Source organism: Falco rusticolus, chromosome 8 (assembly GCF_015220075.1).
Source record: "Falco rusticolus isolate bFalRus1 chromosome 8, bFalRus1.pri, whole genome shotgun sequence".
Classification (NCBI taxonomy): Eukaryota; Metazoa; Chordata; class Aves; order Falconiformes; family Falconidae; genus Falco; species Falco rusticolus.
The window spans coordinates 9,514,127-9,529,121 of record NC_051194.1 but is presented as its reverse complement, the minus strand read 5'-3'; the positions used below and the strand labels follow the sequence as shown (position 1 = coordinate 9,529,121).

At 40.9% G+C, this 14,995-nt stretch overlaps 1 protein-coding gene across 4 annotated transcripts in view; it reads left to right on the top strand.

The window, feature by feature from the left end:
• EBF1 (EBF transcription factor 1) overlaps nt 1-14,995 on the top strand; it is a 280,578-nt gene that overhangs the window by 164,012 nt on the left and 101,571 nt on the right. For all 4 annotated transcript variants that reach the window (XM_037398542.1, XM_037398540.1, XM_037398541.1 and 1 more), the window contains exon 7: nt 12,427-12,508. In XM_037398542.1, coding sequence (XP_037254439.1) covers nt 12,427-12,508 — 82 coding nt within the window. The remainder of the gene's footprint in view (nt 1-12,426; nt 12,509-14,995) is intronic.

The window sequence follows — 14,995 nt, the reverse complement described above, 5'->3', positions numbered from 1 at the left end:
ATCTTCATGCTCTCCTAAATAGAGTGAGCCAAGCCTGCCTGTTTATATCCATGCACTTACTCTGTGTAAAAAGTGGGTGGAGGACTGAGAAGGTGCCAAGGCTAAATCTGGCTGTAGATAGGTAACACTTCAGCTCCGGGGTGGCAGAAAAGCTTCATTACAGCAGCAGGAACATGCAATCATTTTGTGCTTGTCATAGTTCTGCATGGTGGAAGAAAGCTTCGAGGGCAGAAACTTGGTCATTCAGTTGTAATCACATTGTTTTGTACTTCTGAACTTGGAGTAATGTTATTTAATTTTCTAGACACTGAAGTCAGATTGTTTCGTACTTCTGAAATTGGAGTAATGTTGTTTAAGTTTATAGACACTGAAGTCACATACAGCTAGTTTAGATAATGTACATTTATCTGTTATTTTCCTCTTCATTTTTAATTAAGCCCTGAGTATTATTTTTTCAGGGTTGTCTATTAGTTGGTGGTTATTGTTGACAGGTTGATGTGAGGGTATTTTAGCATGTTGTCTAACAGGTGTCTGCTCATAAGGATGTCATTGGCACTGCACAGTATTTCTTCAAACTCCCCCTTAATTTTTATTTGGAGATTAAGCAGGGATTTAAAACTTGCTATTGTATGTTCAGCAAGTGAGGTTCATCAAGCCATTGGGCATGTGGCTGTGGTTTTATTTCCTGCATTAGTTAACTCTGCGCCTGGAGTCTTGCCTTACTAAAGAAGGTGAAAGTTCATGTTTTCTCTAGGTTTATATTAGTGTCTCTGAGATCAGGCTCTGATGTTGTCTTCTAAGTTCACTTTGTTTAGCCAGTCATCTTGAAGGATTTCAGCCTTTTCATTAGTGATATGTGTGTATTACAGAAAGGGTAATGTGTTTCAACATTTAAGTTAATTATAATGCAATTAGGTCTTTAGTGGAACTTTGTCAGAGCTACAGAATTGAGTGAAAAAAGAATGATCAATATGCAGTACTCATGTAGAGTTCTTGATAATTTGAAACTATTGTCTAGTTAGAAAACTTTGGGTGAGATTTATTAGTTATGTTTACATTAATAAAGAATTTATTTTTTCCAAGGAGGTGCTAGAGAGGGGCAACTGTAAGTTTTTGCTGATCCTCTTTACTCTTTGCCAGTTGCCAGCACAATTGCTCTCAAAAGATGAAAAATAGAACATAAAATAGACTTAAAGAGTAAAAGGTTGTTAAGTTGCAAGCACTTCCTGGTCTGCTGAATTAATTGTGACTTTCATTGGCATGATATAGGTGAACAAGAACCTGAACCTTTCTGCCCTGACCATCTGGCAAGGTTACTTAACAGCTCATTGTAAACCTTTTTTCCATCATTGATGCTGTCCTTACTCCTCTACAGTGATACAGAAAAATAATAATTATGCAGTACTTATATAGGACTTTGTAAACCCTCATGCTCTGAGATTTGTGGATACGAATGCTCCTGATCACAGGTATCATCCCTGCTTTCACACAGAAAGGCATCTCGGTGACACAGCCAGATATCCAGAAATACAGGAGAGATCCCAACTCTTGACTATGTTTTAACACCCATGGAAGATGGCTGTAGCTGCTAACAGAGGTCACCTTCTTTCCAAAGATGATAATGCATATTGCTCCCTGCTCCCTTGTGTAGGGTATCTAATGCTGTGCCTCTGTCCTTACAATGTCTTTGGTCTGTTTAATTCTGTGCTAAATATGCTGTTTCTCATAATTCCAACCAATGAAGTACACAGTGGCATGAGCATAATGTATTTTATTACAGCCAACTCATGTCCTTACCTTGCTCCAGTTGTAACTTGTCACCAGCACCAGTTCAGTTTTGAAACATTTGGTTGTGCCCTCACTGGATGGTTGTCTTGAAGCACAGAAGAAAATACTCTGGTTAGCTGCATCACCTTTCCGGGTGGGTGCAAAAAAAGATAACTGTATAGCTGCAGGCTCTAATGCCTTCTCCACATCTCTCTGACACAGAAGAGGGCATCAGCAAAAGTATTTTTCCTACATATTTAAGGCCCATTGCTTTAAGAAAAAATCTGAAATACTTAATCCAAAACTTGTGATATAAGCAGGTATGATGTGATTCTACATGTTTGCTGCAGAGGTCATTATTTCTAAGATTAATTAAGATCTTTCAATGTCATGTTAAAGGTAGCACACACACACGATATTTATTGATGACAACTCCAGCATTACATATAGTATGTTCCTCTTCACCATCACATCAAAAATTCTTGTTCTCCTTTCTCTTTCAGTCTTCCCCTTTCTGTAGTGACTTACAATGAATTTTACAGTGTCTGTGTTGCTTGCCTATACACAAAAAAAAAAAAAATCTGCAGCATTTTATACCTAGAGCCAGTTCACTATCCCCTTAAAAGGCTGCTGGAATATCTTCTCTTGCTGAACCACCACATGCACAGCTCCAAGTGCCTCCACCTTTCCACAGAACAGCTCTTTGCTTCCTTCCAGCACTCAAAATAGCAACTCTACTCCGGATCCCGTCCTCATTGGGAGAACTCCCTGCTGTAAAGGAAGTGAGAGCTTTATTCTCTTAAATATCATGGAACAATGGGAACCCCTGGATGGAATGTCCAGCTTGTGGGCAGGAGCCGAAGGCAGCACTTGACTTTCTTCCACAGCACTTTTGTGCTTGATCTTTTCTTGAATAAATACAAATATACATTTGCATATTTATTTTTTTTCTGGGCAGCTAATTCTAGAGTCACCCTTACTAGTTTCTATAAAAGATTCCTTTTAACTGTTGGAGGTTTCTTTTGTTGTTGGTGGTGTTTCTTTTTGTTTTTGTTTGGTTTTTTTTTTTTGTGAGAGAGCCAATAAAAGTTTATTACAAAAAGTAAAACCAAATCTGCCAGCAGAATCTCTGTCAGATTGTCCTTTGTCACCAACCCTGACCAGGTCCCCCATTTAGTCTAGTTTTTAATTTGTTAAAAGTTTGCTTTTAATAACTTTTAAGTTACTCCTCCCTTCCCTCCTCACCCCCCCCACCCCATCCCCGGTCCTTTACTGCTGCTACTTGAAGCAAACAATTTGCTTTTTGAAGCAAAAGTTGTCTTAGGAGGGGATGCAATCAATCTTTCACTGTATTGACACTTTGCAAAAATTTCTCTGTAATTACTGAGATGGGTCAGGTGAGGTAAGTTCCGCTATTTTTCATAGCAGGACTGTGCGAACAGGAGATTTATAGTTGCATTTCTAAGTTGTCCATTGCTTTTGCAGTTCTGCTGAGGATTTGGTGATGCAAAAGCTGAGCCTGGGGTGTCATCCCAGCAGTAAATCCCACGGTCTTGCAGTGTCTGTCTTGCTGGCAATGATCCCAAGGCAGTGGAGCAGCTGCAGCTGAGAGCCCCCGGGTTTGCACAGAGTCAGCATCTCATGGGCATACTTCAGCATGTGTGCTAAGTTTCTGTTACATCTCTCTGGGGCTGGAAGTTCCTTGAATTGTGTATTTATAATGATTTTGATACATGAATGAACTCAATAATCACTTTCTTAATTTCTTATGTGCTTCTGGTTCATTATTGTCGTATACTACTGGTTATTGTAAATAAGAGATGGGACAGCATCCTTCTTTTCATTTCTCTCTCTTCAGGCCATCAGTCCTGCATATAAATCTGGCTGAAAATAATTTCCATATCAGGCTGAGCAGACCTCCTGGCTTTTTCTAACATTAAGCATCTTCCACTTAAAAGAAAAAAAGAAAAAAAATCTTGAGAACAAAATGGAGCAGGTTCTGAGCCAGGTCTGGGGAGGTAACACCGTTGTAACATAATGCCTCCACCCAGTGTAGACATTCAAGGATACATCTGTTCAGACGGATTTTGAGTAGCACTCCACCTCTATTTGTGCAGAACTTTTCTCAGTGCTGTAGAAGCTCAGATGGGCCAGGAGGTGCGCTGCGCACACATGTCCTTTGAATAGCCTGACCCTCTGGGTTTTGCAGATTTGGATGATGGCACTGGTGCATCACTGTTACTTAAGGGTATTATTGGTGTCGGGTTATTTGAGGAATCGTTAATTATTGTATGTGTAGGCAGGTTGCACACAATTTTACATGCAGGTGATTACATGTGCCTGATCCAGGGACAGGTGGGAAATGTGTTTCCCACACATGAAATATTTACCATGTCAATCTTTATAACTTTCTCAGTAAGCTGATGAAAGAAGTATGTCATCAGCACCCTCAGCTCAATGTGACAAGTTTTAGGGTCCCATGCCTGCTGTGAGGAAAACAGCTTCAGATGGCTGGATTAACACTGCGCTCTGACATGCTATGACTTTGATACTGCTGATGCTTTTTGGTAACCATGCTAAGGTTACAGTAGTTTACCTTGAGGTAGTAGGCAACCGAATACTGATATCGTATTACAATAACAGTAATGCTGTTATCTGTCATCACTTACAATGAACAGAGGTTCTTTTAGCAAAAGTATGACTCTGGAAGGGCTGCTAATTCAGTGGCATTGTGTGAACTATGACAGACCGCAGAGCTGGTTTGTATTTTTTTCCCAATAAGTCTAGCATCTTCAGTAAAAAATAAAAATAGTTATCCTGCTTTTATATCCTCATATTTGAGGGGTGAAACAGGAGTGACATGGGGAAAGAGCGAAGGGAAAAGTATCTAAACGGAAATGAATCGATTTAGTATTGGGCCTTTTTACTAAATAGATAAGGATAAGTTCTATTGGTTATGTGACTGTACTCACTTGATAGTAGAGCACTCTGATGCTGGAAAGTCTGTCACAATTTCAGCTAAAGCACTGTCCCATCAGCTCGTAAGGAGCAGTCTGTGATTTGGAGCGTGCAAAGAAAGGCAGAGCTGGGAGGCTTCTGTGCTGTGTAAACACACACACAACCGGAGCTGTGCGTGGGGCATGGGCGTGCGTGCGTGCGCTCACAGCTTATCACACAGTGCTCTTAGTGTCAGTATAGTGTAAAGGATGTGCGTATGTTCAGTTGTCTTGCATCTAGCTGTCATAAACCAAATACTATGGGTTTATGTACACAGATGGCATAAACTCCTTCCAGCTTTTTTTTTTTTTTTTTGGTGATTGGAAGGTAGCTGTGGTTCAAATTTAATAAAAACTTTAGATCATGGAGATGGGCACAAATAAGGAGATACAAGAAAATTCAGATTTTCACTACTTTAAGAAAAAAAAATATTAAAAAGTCACACCCGGGGGCAAAATTAAATTACAGAAAACTGAGCACTCCAGCCTGCCTCAGGACTATTTTTAATTCTGTTTTGTGATGTTGTTTTTTTGGTGGTGTTATCTCTTTCTTTTGTTATTAAAAGTCTGGGAGAAGAAACCAAAAACAGTCTCTCTGGGATTTTAACTCACTCATGGGAGAAAATGCCAAACAGACTTTCCCAAACTACTCGAAATTTCTCTGATGCATTATAACTCAGTATCAGAAAGCGAGAGAAGTCCAGAAGATGCAAGATGAAAAATTGATATGCTGTGCTTCACTGTGCAGAACGCACAGACCTGAGGAAAAGTGACTGGGAACACTTGCTGGAGTGAGCAATGAGTAATTTAAGGCTGTTTTGGGCAGTCCTACCTTCTGATTTGGTGATTATGTGGATGCCTCCTCAGCTATTTGCTGTGCTGAGCTGAATATTTACTGTATTGATAGTACCAAACCCTGGCAATGCTGGCTCCAGGAGTCAGAGCAAGTCACAAAAATAATGTAGACTATTCTGTTTCTATTATTATGGCATTGCCTGAAGAATCTCAGGCAATAGACTCTGACTGCTTGAGGCTTATTCTCTGTGCCACGTTGCCTTTCTTGGACCTTTTCTGCGGTTCAGGAGGAAGGTATATGTTTGCTAGTAAAATAAATAATATTCCAGGATTTTGGTTTCGGCTTTTTTATTTTGTTTTTAGTGAATTGTTTAGCGTCCCATAAATGCAAAATACAGGTCTGATTCTGCTTCCATTTTAAATCAGTGAGAACACCGAATCCAGGGAGAGCAGATTTGGGATATTTTTTTTCTTTTTTTCCGTAATTAGGATGTTTGACAACTCAAAGTTATGTTTAGAAGAGAGTTAGATGGCTGTATCTGGTGTTTAATTTCTCTTCTGCAGAATAAATTTCCTGTTGTAAAAATGCCACAAAAGGTAGCTACTGCTGTTTATTGACTAAAGAGCCAAGTAAAATCCAGCTGTGAACATGTGGGTAATAGGAAGTTTTCCCTGTGCTTATGTTTGATTTCTATGTACAGCCTCACACTGGTAAATATCAGTGTAAATCTTAATTTTTCTTTTGTGAATAGAATACCTGACATGACTAGTTAGTTGTATGTGAAAAGGTCTGTGAAGAAAAAATCCACAAAACAAACCAACCCAGAAATAAAACTTTGCAACAGTAGACTTGTTAGTAAATGGGAATCTTCATACCTAAAATGCTAAGGAATTTTCCCCCTCCTTTTTCTGCAGTTATTAGTAGAGCTGTGCTAAGTTCAGATTTTCTATAGTGTAGGAAATTCCATTATTTTGACAAATTTTCTCTGGCAAAGTGGAATAAAAAAGTGCTTCCTTCCAGTAAAGTTTAAAAATGTTGAAAAATTGAATAAATGGTTGTTCAAGAAAAAATAGATGCTTTATTTTAGCTTAATTTTTTAAAAAAGTTGGGAATTTTCCTTTGTACAATAGGAGTATTGATAAGAAGAATCAACATGAAAGGGAAAAAAAAGTGAGCTTTGTCCTTCTGAAAATTCTAAAGGGACATTTCTACATTTTGATAATTTACTTTTCCAAACAAAATTACATTAAACAATGCATTTTACCTATATTTTTATTTTAGTGGCATATTACTAACTGGATCTAGTAACCAGTAGAAGTAGCAGAAGTTACTGACTGAGAAAGAGAGAAGTGTGTGAAAAGTGCCCAGAAAAACCTGAAGAAGCAAATGAAATTACTGAAGTGCATGTACTGTCTGTCTCTTGGTGACCTGTGGACTCACCCCTATATTGGCTTCAGTATTTTTTGATATGCCAAGTTTTCACCAGAAATAAAATTACCCGTCAGATGTTATTTGAGACAACTGTATTTGCCGTATCACATCCCCAGCATCCTTTTCTGCTGGGAGGACAACCAAAGAAAGCAGATAGGCTGACAGCAGGGCTGGTTCTGTGAGGTACTGAAGTATGTGAGTAGTACCTTTGTCTCCATCAGTACTGCTTGTGTATTTAAATTTATGCACATATTTAGTACTCTGCTGAATTGGTATGTCATACAGAATGGGCATGCAATCCTTTTATCTGATGGACAGTTGCTAATTATTGCACTGGCCCATGTATTTTGGTTTTACTAAATTTGCAAACCCATGTATACTTACTGCTGTGCTTTATCTGGGAGTCTAAAGTTGCCCTCTTCTATCAAATGTGTTTATACCTCAGAAAAGGTGCATTTTGTCAATTTTGTTTGCCCTAGCCAGGTTTAAGTTGTATAACCGGCACTCACTTTCTGGATAGCCACTGGTCTGGCTGACCTTGGCAGCATGACAGCTGTCGTATTTTCACATGGGTGAACTGTTCTTGAACAACTTCTCCAATGTATTGGGAACAAACAAGCTTTTCTTCAGCATTAGGAATTCAGCAGGTCTTCTTTCCAACTATTTTTTTCTCCTTCCACAGACATATTTATTGTGGCAATGGCAAGCAAATCCTACTGCTAAGCCTTCGTGTTTGAGTTCCTTTAAATTTCCTTCAGGGAAGTGACAGGAGACCCAACCTAGATCATGTCAGAGCTTGCTTGCTCTAATTTAACTCTTTGTTTATTTTTAATAAACATGGTATTAATTTGTAGGGACAAGAAAAGTAGGAGAGCAAAATGCTATTACATCTTTATTACTAGTATTTCTGTTCCTGATGTGTATTTATTTAATTTAAATCACTGTGGCAGGTAGTAGTGACAAAGAGAGGGATGCTGCAGGGGAGGGTATTACACAAACCCAAAGGGTTTGGAGTGTGGTGGACAAGATAGCTAGACATGAACGGCAGGGAGTATTTTATCCAGGTGGAGTGACCTCGAGCTGTAGCATGCTCGCTAGGTCCTTCAGCTGAACGAGGGGAAACAGAGGATGGAAGGAACAGGAGCAAGGAGGGAGCCAGTGTCAGGACTTCTGTGTAGCAGGACGGGAAGACAGCAAAGGCAACCAGGGAACTCAGGCTGGGCTGGGGTACAAGTCCCTCACTAGCAGAGAGTAGAGGGTAATGGTGAGAGCCTAGTCCTGCTGACATCAAAGTCTTTTGGGGAATGCAGCAGTTTTGTTAGGAAAAAAATCATCTCCAAAACCGAATTTTCTATTGAGTTGTGAGAAGAGGAGAGGATACTCCCAGAAGAGCCAATACCCCGTTTGTTAGAGCTTCTGCCTGGCAGACAGAAGTTCATGTTCATTTGGGGCCTGATTCAGACTGGAGGCCTGTATTTAGCTGGAGGGTGTCTTTCTACACTGGTCCTTGCAGTTACCTAAAGATTTGTGGTAATATGGTGCCATGGCACAGGTTAACTGCTCAGCAACTTCACTCCTTGAGTAGTTTTTGCAGCCTGCACTGAGCTGTATCTCAGCATACCTAAATGTTACCTATAAATAACTTGCTTTCTCCAAAACTGCACTCCCATGCCATCCAGCCGTGTCTCTGTGGGATAAGGGGTGAAGCATGGAGTCCTTTGATTTAATAGCAATGCAAGTCAGTAAATCCAAACGCTTTGAAAAAGTTTCTGTGTTTCTGGACCTGAGCTGGCTCACATGGAACTGGCTGGTGCTTCTCTGCTCCTTACGCACAAATGCCTTTCACACCAGGAATGTTAGTAGCCAGGAAGGGAGTCAGAAAATATGTTTAGCTGGATTCAAGCAAAAAAATAAACCTTCAGTGGTAGCAATAAGTATAATTGATGACTGAGTCTTGTGTGGCAGAAGAGCTGGTGTTCAGCAATCACATAAGTTTGGAGAGAGTGAAAGTCGAAGATTTTATTGAAGATTTTATTGACACTCCTGTGTTTTGCACATTTTTTTCATCTTGGGAATGAATTTCAGACCCCAGTGGTTAGTATTAATGCTATATATCCTCTGTGGTTAGTATTAATGCTATACAGCCCTGCCAAGTGCAGAGAAAGTTAGAACTGAAAAAAATAACCCACTGTAAAGAAGTTAGATGCAAACAAACGGAGATGGAGGTTTGTGCTTACAAAGAGCTCAGCTCCATTGGCACTTCTCCTGGACCAGTCCTGTCAATCTTGATCTGAAATATTTGCAGAGTGAAGTGTTGCTAATGAGCAAGGTTGGCAGGACCGGACTCGAGGTAAAGGCAGCACCTGAACAAGCGGTTTAGAGCAGGAACCGAGAGACTGGGCTGAACCCCATGAATCAAACCGCTCCACTCTACCCTTGTCTTAATCTGTTCGTGTCTGTCCTCCTGCCAAAGCAGGGGGAGACCGTCAGCCGCTTCGTGCCACGCCAGCTCAGGAGCCGCTTGGCGCTTGCCTAGATGAGCATGAGATGCTTTTGCGTAGCCAGGAGGACTCCAGCTCTGGTGTGTTCCAAAACAAAGTGCAGCCTATAGTTTGTTTTGTCTTTCAATGGAATAAAAATATGGCGCTTGGCATAATATGTTCTGTAAACTGGTGATTTTTTACTTAAAATGCAGTGAGCGAACTTGGCTGTGTAAGCTTGGGGTCTTGAAAGTTCCTCTGAAAATACTGTTATTTTAAGTTAATTTTTTTCTGTAGTTGATTTAATTCAAAGGAAGTTTTGTTTGCTTGCTTGCCTGCCTGAGGTTTTTTTGTAGTTTAAATAGATGAGCTTCATTTCTTCTGCAGTTTATTTTGGTGAAACTTCTGTAGAATTTGGTGGAGATAGCGCAGTGCAAATGGAGTCAGACTTCAAAACTTTGGGTTAGAGTTTGCGAACCCCAAAAGCCAACTCTTGTATTTCACAGTGATTTTCCAAGCCTTTGAGCTGATGTGAGCTCAGAATTTGTAAGGGAAGGGAAGGCCCAGTGTTTCTGCGGAGAGATTCTCAAGGAGCTTTCCATCTCTTTGGGGGCCCTTGAGTCAACCTGCCAGCCTCTGCTGCCCAGCACGCCTGCATGCTGTGCAAAGCCACAAGGGGAAGGTGCTTCCCACATTTGCATGGCTGACACTGCCTTTCAGCACAGGTATTTTTAACTGTTCCATGTCCCAGCTCCCCTCAGGGCTTAGGTGTTCCTCCAGGGCTGCGGCAGACCAAGTGGGCAGCTGCTGAGCTTGGTGCTTGGCAAAGCCACCAAAAATCCCTTGGCAAACCCGGAGCAGCGCCAGCTTCTCCCCAAAGCATAAGTGGCTCCGAGAGGTTTTGCCACATAAGGGCCTGTTCGAGGCTGTAGGCACCAGCTGACAGGGATGTCTTTGCCTCCCAACAGATGGCTGGGCTTTTTATTTCAGCAAGCAATCTTGCGCGGAGGGGTGGTCTCTGGATCCTGCCAGCATTTCGCATGACAGGGCCAGCTTAGGGCAAGAGGGATCTGATGTCCGTGCCCTTCATAGCTCATGAGCTAAATGACGAGCTGTTGACAGGAAAGCCATCATCTGAAGTGTAAGATCCTGAACTCTCCCCGCTTTTCGTTTTTCTTTGGCGGAATTAATGCCCTATTTGCTTGTCTCTCAAAATCCATTCTGGCACGAGTACAAACCCTCGCCTGGTGGCAAGCAGTTGTCTGGATTCGAGATGCCAAGATTTGTGCTGACAGCTCCTTCTACACAATCTGAGTCAGGCTGTCACAGCTGGCCATTAGAGGCTTAAAAAGACACACACATGTACAACAAATAGCACCAACTTTCCCTTATTGAATATCAGAACCTGCTTGATGAGAAAATGTAATGGCTTACACTGCTCTTTATTTTAGCGTAAACAAACACGGTGTCTCCAAATCCCCTGTTCAAGTGTGGCGGCTGTTTATTTTATGTTGATTGCTGTTTCTTATTTAGAAGCACAGGTCTAGAAGGGACTTCCTAGGTCAGGAGATCCAGTCCTTGATAATCCCAAGCATCACATTTTATAATCCTCTTCATTACCTCACTTTTCTGTAATGAAAACAGTCCCTGATAGTTTCAATTTGTCATTGCAGCCATTTGCCTAGTATGATTTTCTTGGCACAGAGGAACAAGCACCAAAACTTGCCTTGTTGAGCGGTGGCATCACAACTAGAGCAGGGCAAAGAATGCTGCTCATCAAAAAAGGATTTTCTGAAGCTGTTTACCCTGCAATTTTGCCTTTCTTGCTGGCAGTATGTGCAAATTCTGCTGACCTAGCATTCAGTTTGGATGCTAAAAGATGGAAGCTTGCAAAAGTTAACTTTCTGATTAAAAGTAAACCAGGATCAGACAATTCCCTACCCTGCGTTTTGTATATAGAAACAGGTCAGATTAGCTTCTGCTTAGTCAACTGATGGTTATTGCAAGTTGTAATGCTGCTCTGTCTGGTTGTGCTAGGTTTTAAACTTGCTATAGGATTAAATTTTGCACAGCTGAGCTTTAGTAGACCTTAGTCTTTAGTTTATTTTGGACAAAATGTTGATAAACTTTGGCTCTCAGGGAGGAAGCCTGGAATCTGAGACCCACTATTATTCATTGACTTGTCTTTATGAGTTTACAGTCCACTGATGCATAACACTGAAGGAAATATTTTCAGTGAAATGTTTGCTTTTTTCTTTGGCTTTGTAAAATGCAGTGTCTTTTCTTAGAGATATATGTCAAGGTCATATAGCTACTTCAGTGAACTGTGTATGGTCAGGAAATAGACTGCATTGAAAATATTTCATTTTTCCATGAAGTCAGTCTTTTAACCTAGCCTTTCCCCCTTTCCTCTCAGGGTTTTGGTCTCCCATTAACCACTATTTAAGCATGAATTTTATGCACAAACTGGGTTTAATTGTGGAAGGGAGATTTCAACTGTATGGAACATTTTCAGTATTTTTGTATTAAATCAAAATTTGCCCACGACAGCAAACTTGTGAAACAAAACACCATTTATGTGCAAGGGAAATTTCTTGGCTGGCATTTTTCTGTCCTCTTTTTGCTGTGCTGAAATATGTCTCTTACCTCCTTGCTGCTATGGATGGCACAGTGAGGCTGGCCATTTAGCGTGATACAAGGACTGACTCTGCAAACTTTAATGTCTGTGACACAACAGATCTATTAATTTAATGCTTAAATGTTTAGGACATGCTTACATATTTTGCTGGATTGGGGCCCGTGCAAGCTCTGCTCCCTCTGGACTGTCAGTGGGATGATTTGTCTGGTTGGGAATACTAATGTAAATAAGGCTTTGTTGGACCAAATGTGCAGATGTTACGTAGTACTACTATGCACTGTTTATAAGATGTTAATGTCCATTTCTTTTTCTCCACAGGTTCTTCTTGAAATTTTTCCTCAAATGTAACCAAAATTGCCTAAAAAATGCAGGAAACCCTCGAGACATGCGTCGATTCCAGGTCAGTCAGACACGCTTCCTCCTTTAAAAATCAGCAGCTGTTAGGGACAGAAGTACTTTGACCCAAACTAACCTAGTAATTCACTGGAAGATGCTAAAAACATAAGGTCACAGAATATTGCCTGAGGACTTCTTGTCACAGCAGAATTGGCAGGAAGTAGTTGGGGTTTCTTGCTTTGGACAAGAGAACTCTTGAAGATAATGTCATCTCCACGGGAAGTGAAAGCATGAAAAGGAAAAATCAAAATGACCTCACTGTTGTTATAGGTTATGGAGCTACCCTGCTCTGAGATATTCTGTTCTGCCTGGGGAACTAGTTGCTTTCATGTAAACACTAAGTGAGCACCATGTTTGTTGGAAGAAGCAGAGGACAGTATAGGAGCAATGAATAAAATTAGGTTTGTGGCTACACTTCAGCAGCTATACTTCAGCAACGTTATAGACTCCTAAATGTGTATCAATGGAATCAAGGTCCACCCATCCCTGTAATCAGCACTTGGAGAAAACTACCATTGGGTGTATCTTTCTTGGGATGTTTTGGGCTGCTGTTTCCCCACTGTTGCAGCATGTGGCAGTGGGGCTTGGGAACTGTAGTATCAACATAGCTTCAGATGGCCAAGGACATTTTTTTATTCTACACACACCTATGGCCACGACTACTTTTGGGATCAAGTACAACACTGTCCCTTGGGAAGATGCTCTGCACTTGCATTCCCCAGTGCTGGCTTCAGAGTGGTGTAGTGGCAATGCTGGGAAATAGCTGCTCCAACCCCTTTACTGACGGTGTGGTCCTTTGACTGTGCTAATAATGCTTTGCCTGCGTATGTGCTGAATAAAAATACAGGGTAGAGAGCCAAAGGACCTTCTCTTTTGATGGGAGCAGTGTTTATGATAGAGTCTGTCAGTGGGGACTGGCCTCAGGGTTCTGAAGAAGAAACAGGAGATTTGACCATAGACTACATGGGTCACTGGAGGAAGACAACTCCAAAAGATGGCTGCTCTCTGCAGTAGCTCAGGACCTTTGTGCTTCTTTTCCAGCATTGTCACACTTAAATAAAAGTGCTAAATGCTATGTAAATGGGAATATTATTTATATGTAGAACATATGTCTGTTATTGAACTGTTTAATTGCAACAGTGCTGGAAGGCAGAAGGGTGTTATTTGCCCTCTGAGCTTAGAAGTGCAGAAGTGAGGAGATGTGGCCACAGGGATTAAATTAATCAGTATAAGAGCTAGCATTAGCATGGCAGAGCCCTCAGCTTCTCACACCATCACTCCTCCCTCCGTCATGTTTCTTATGTGGTTCAAGAGGGCATTATCATTGTAAGAGAAAGTGGAAAAAGGACTCACACCAGCACAGGGATTTAGGCCAAGCAGTCACCCCTGGGGCCTGTCAGAGTTTGCTTCACAACATGTGCACTCTGCTGGGTTTGTGCTCGTCCAGCCTTGAGGCTGATTTTCATATGGTAATGCCTTTGCATGTTCTCTCAGAACAGCAATCAGGAGCCTGTGTCGGCGAGTAGGTAAGACATAGGAAAGGTTGTTGATCTCTTGACTTGTAAAGACATTCTGTCATACAAACCCAGCTTCACAGCAGTTGAGCTTTCCGTGTGTAAACAGAGACTGCTTAATTACGCAGGTCATGTCAATTAGTGTGACCTTAGCATTTTCAAGAAATTAATCACTTTCAGCCAAGCGAAACACTCATACTATAATACAGGGTTGTATTGAAGCTTGTAGCATTCTGTTAAGTGCCCAGGCTTATTGTTTTACAATAGCTGCTTTTGTTTCTTTTCTTTTCTTTTTTTTTTCTTCTTTTTTTTAATTTATTTTGAACTTGTTGCTCTTTTAGCAATAGACTTCTTAAAATAAGACAGCCAGACTCTAGAGACCAGGCTTCATCTATCGTTTCTTAGGATGAAAAGGACCAAGCATATCTCAATGATATGATACACATAGATGTTTGATACAATGCTGTATAGAAACTGAAAGAAATCTGGGCCCCTGTGAAGTCAGTGGAAGGTTTGCTATCAGCTAGCTTTGAAAAGTTGCCAGTGACTTATAAGGTCTCTAATAGTTATGTCAAAGTTCCAATTAAAAGCCATAAGAGTAAGGTATTTCCAGATACTTTTGAAATACTGACATAACTCATTTTACATACACACAAAAGGAGACTTTCCCTTCCTTTACTTCATTCCCCTGTCTGTGCTGGACTGTTAAGCTGCCCAGAGATTTGTCCATCTTTTGGCTGTGGTCCCTCATTCATCAGTCCCCAAAAGTTGCCAGGAGTTGTTAGAATGCAGGTATGGTTTTCGTAGGAGAAACAGTGAAGGGCCAGGGACACAAGTCTTGCACTAAGGACTGGCCTTGCAGAAAATTTCCTTTCTTAGTAGGTTTTATATTTTTTTCCTTCAGTAGGGAATTGTCTGATTACCATATGGTATAAGAGAGGTTAAGAAAGTACAGGAAAGTGGCAGATTATATCTTG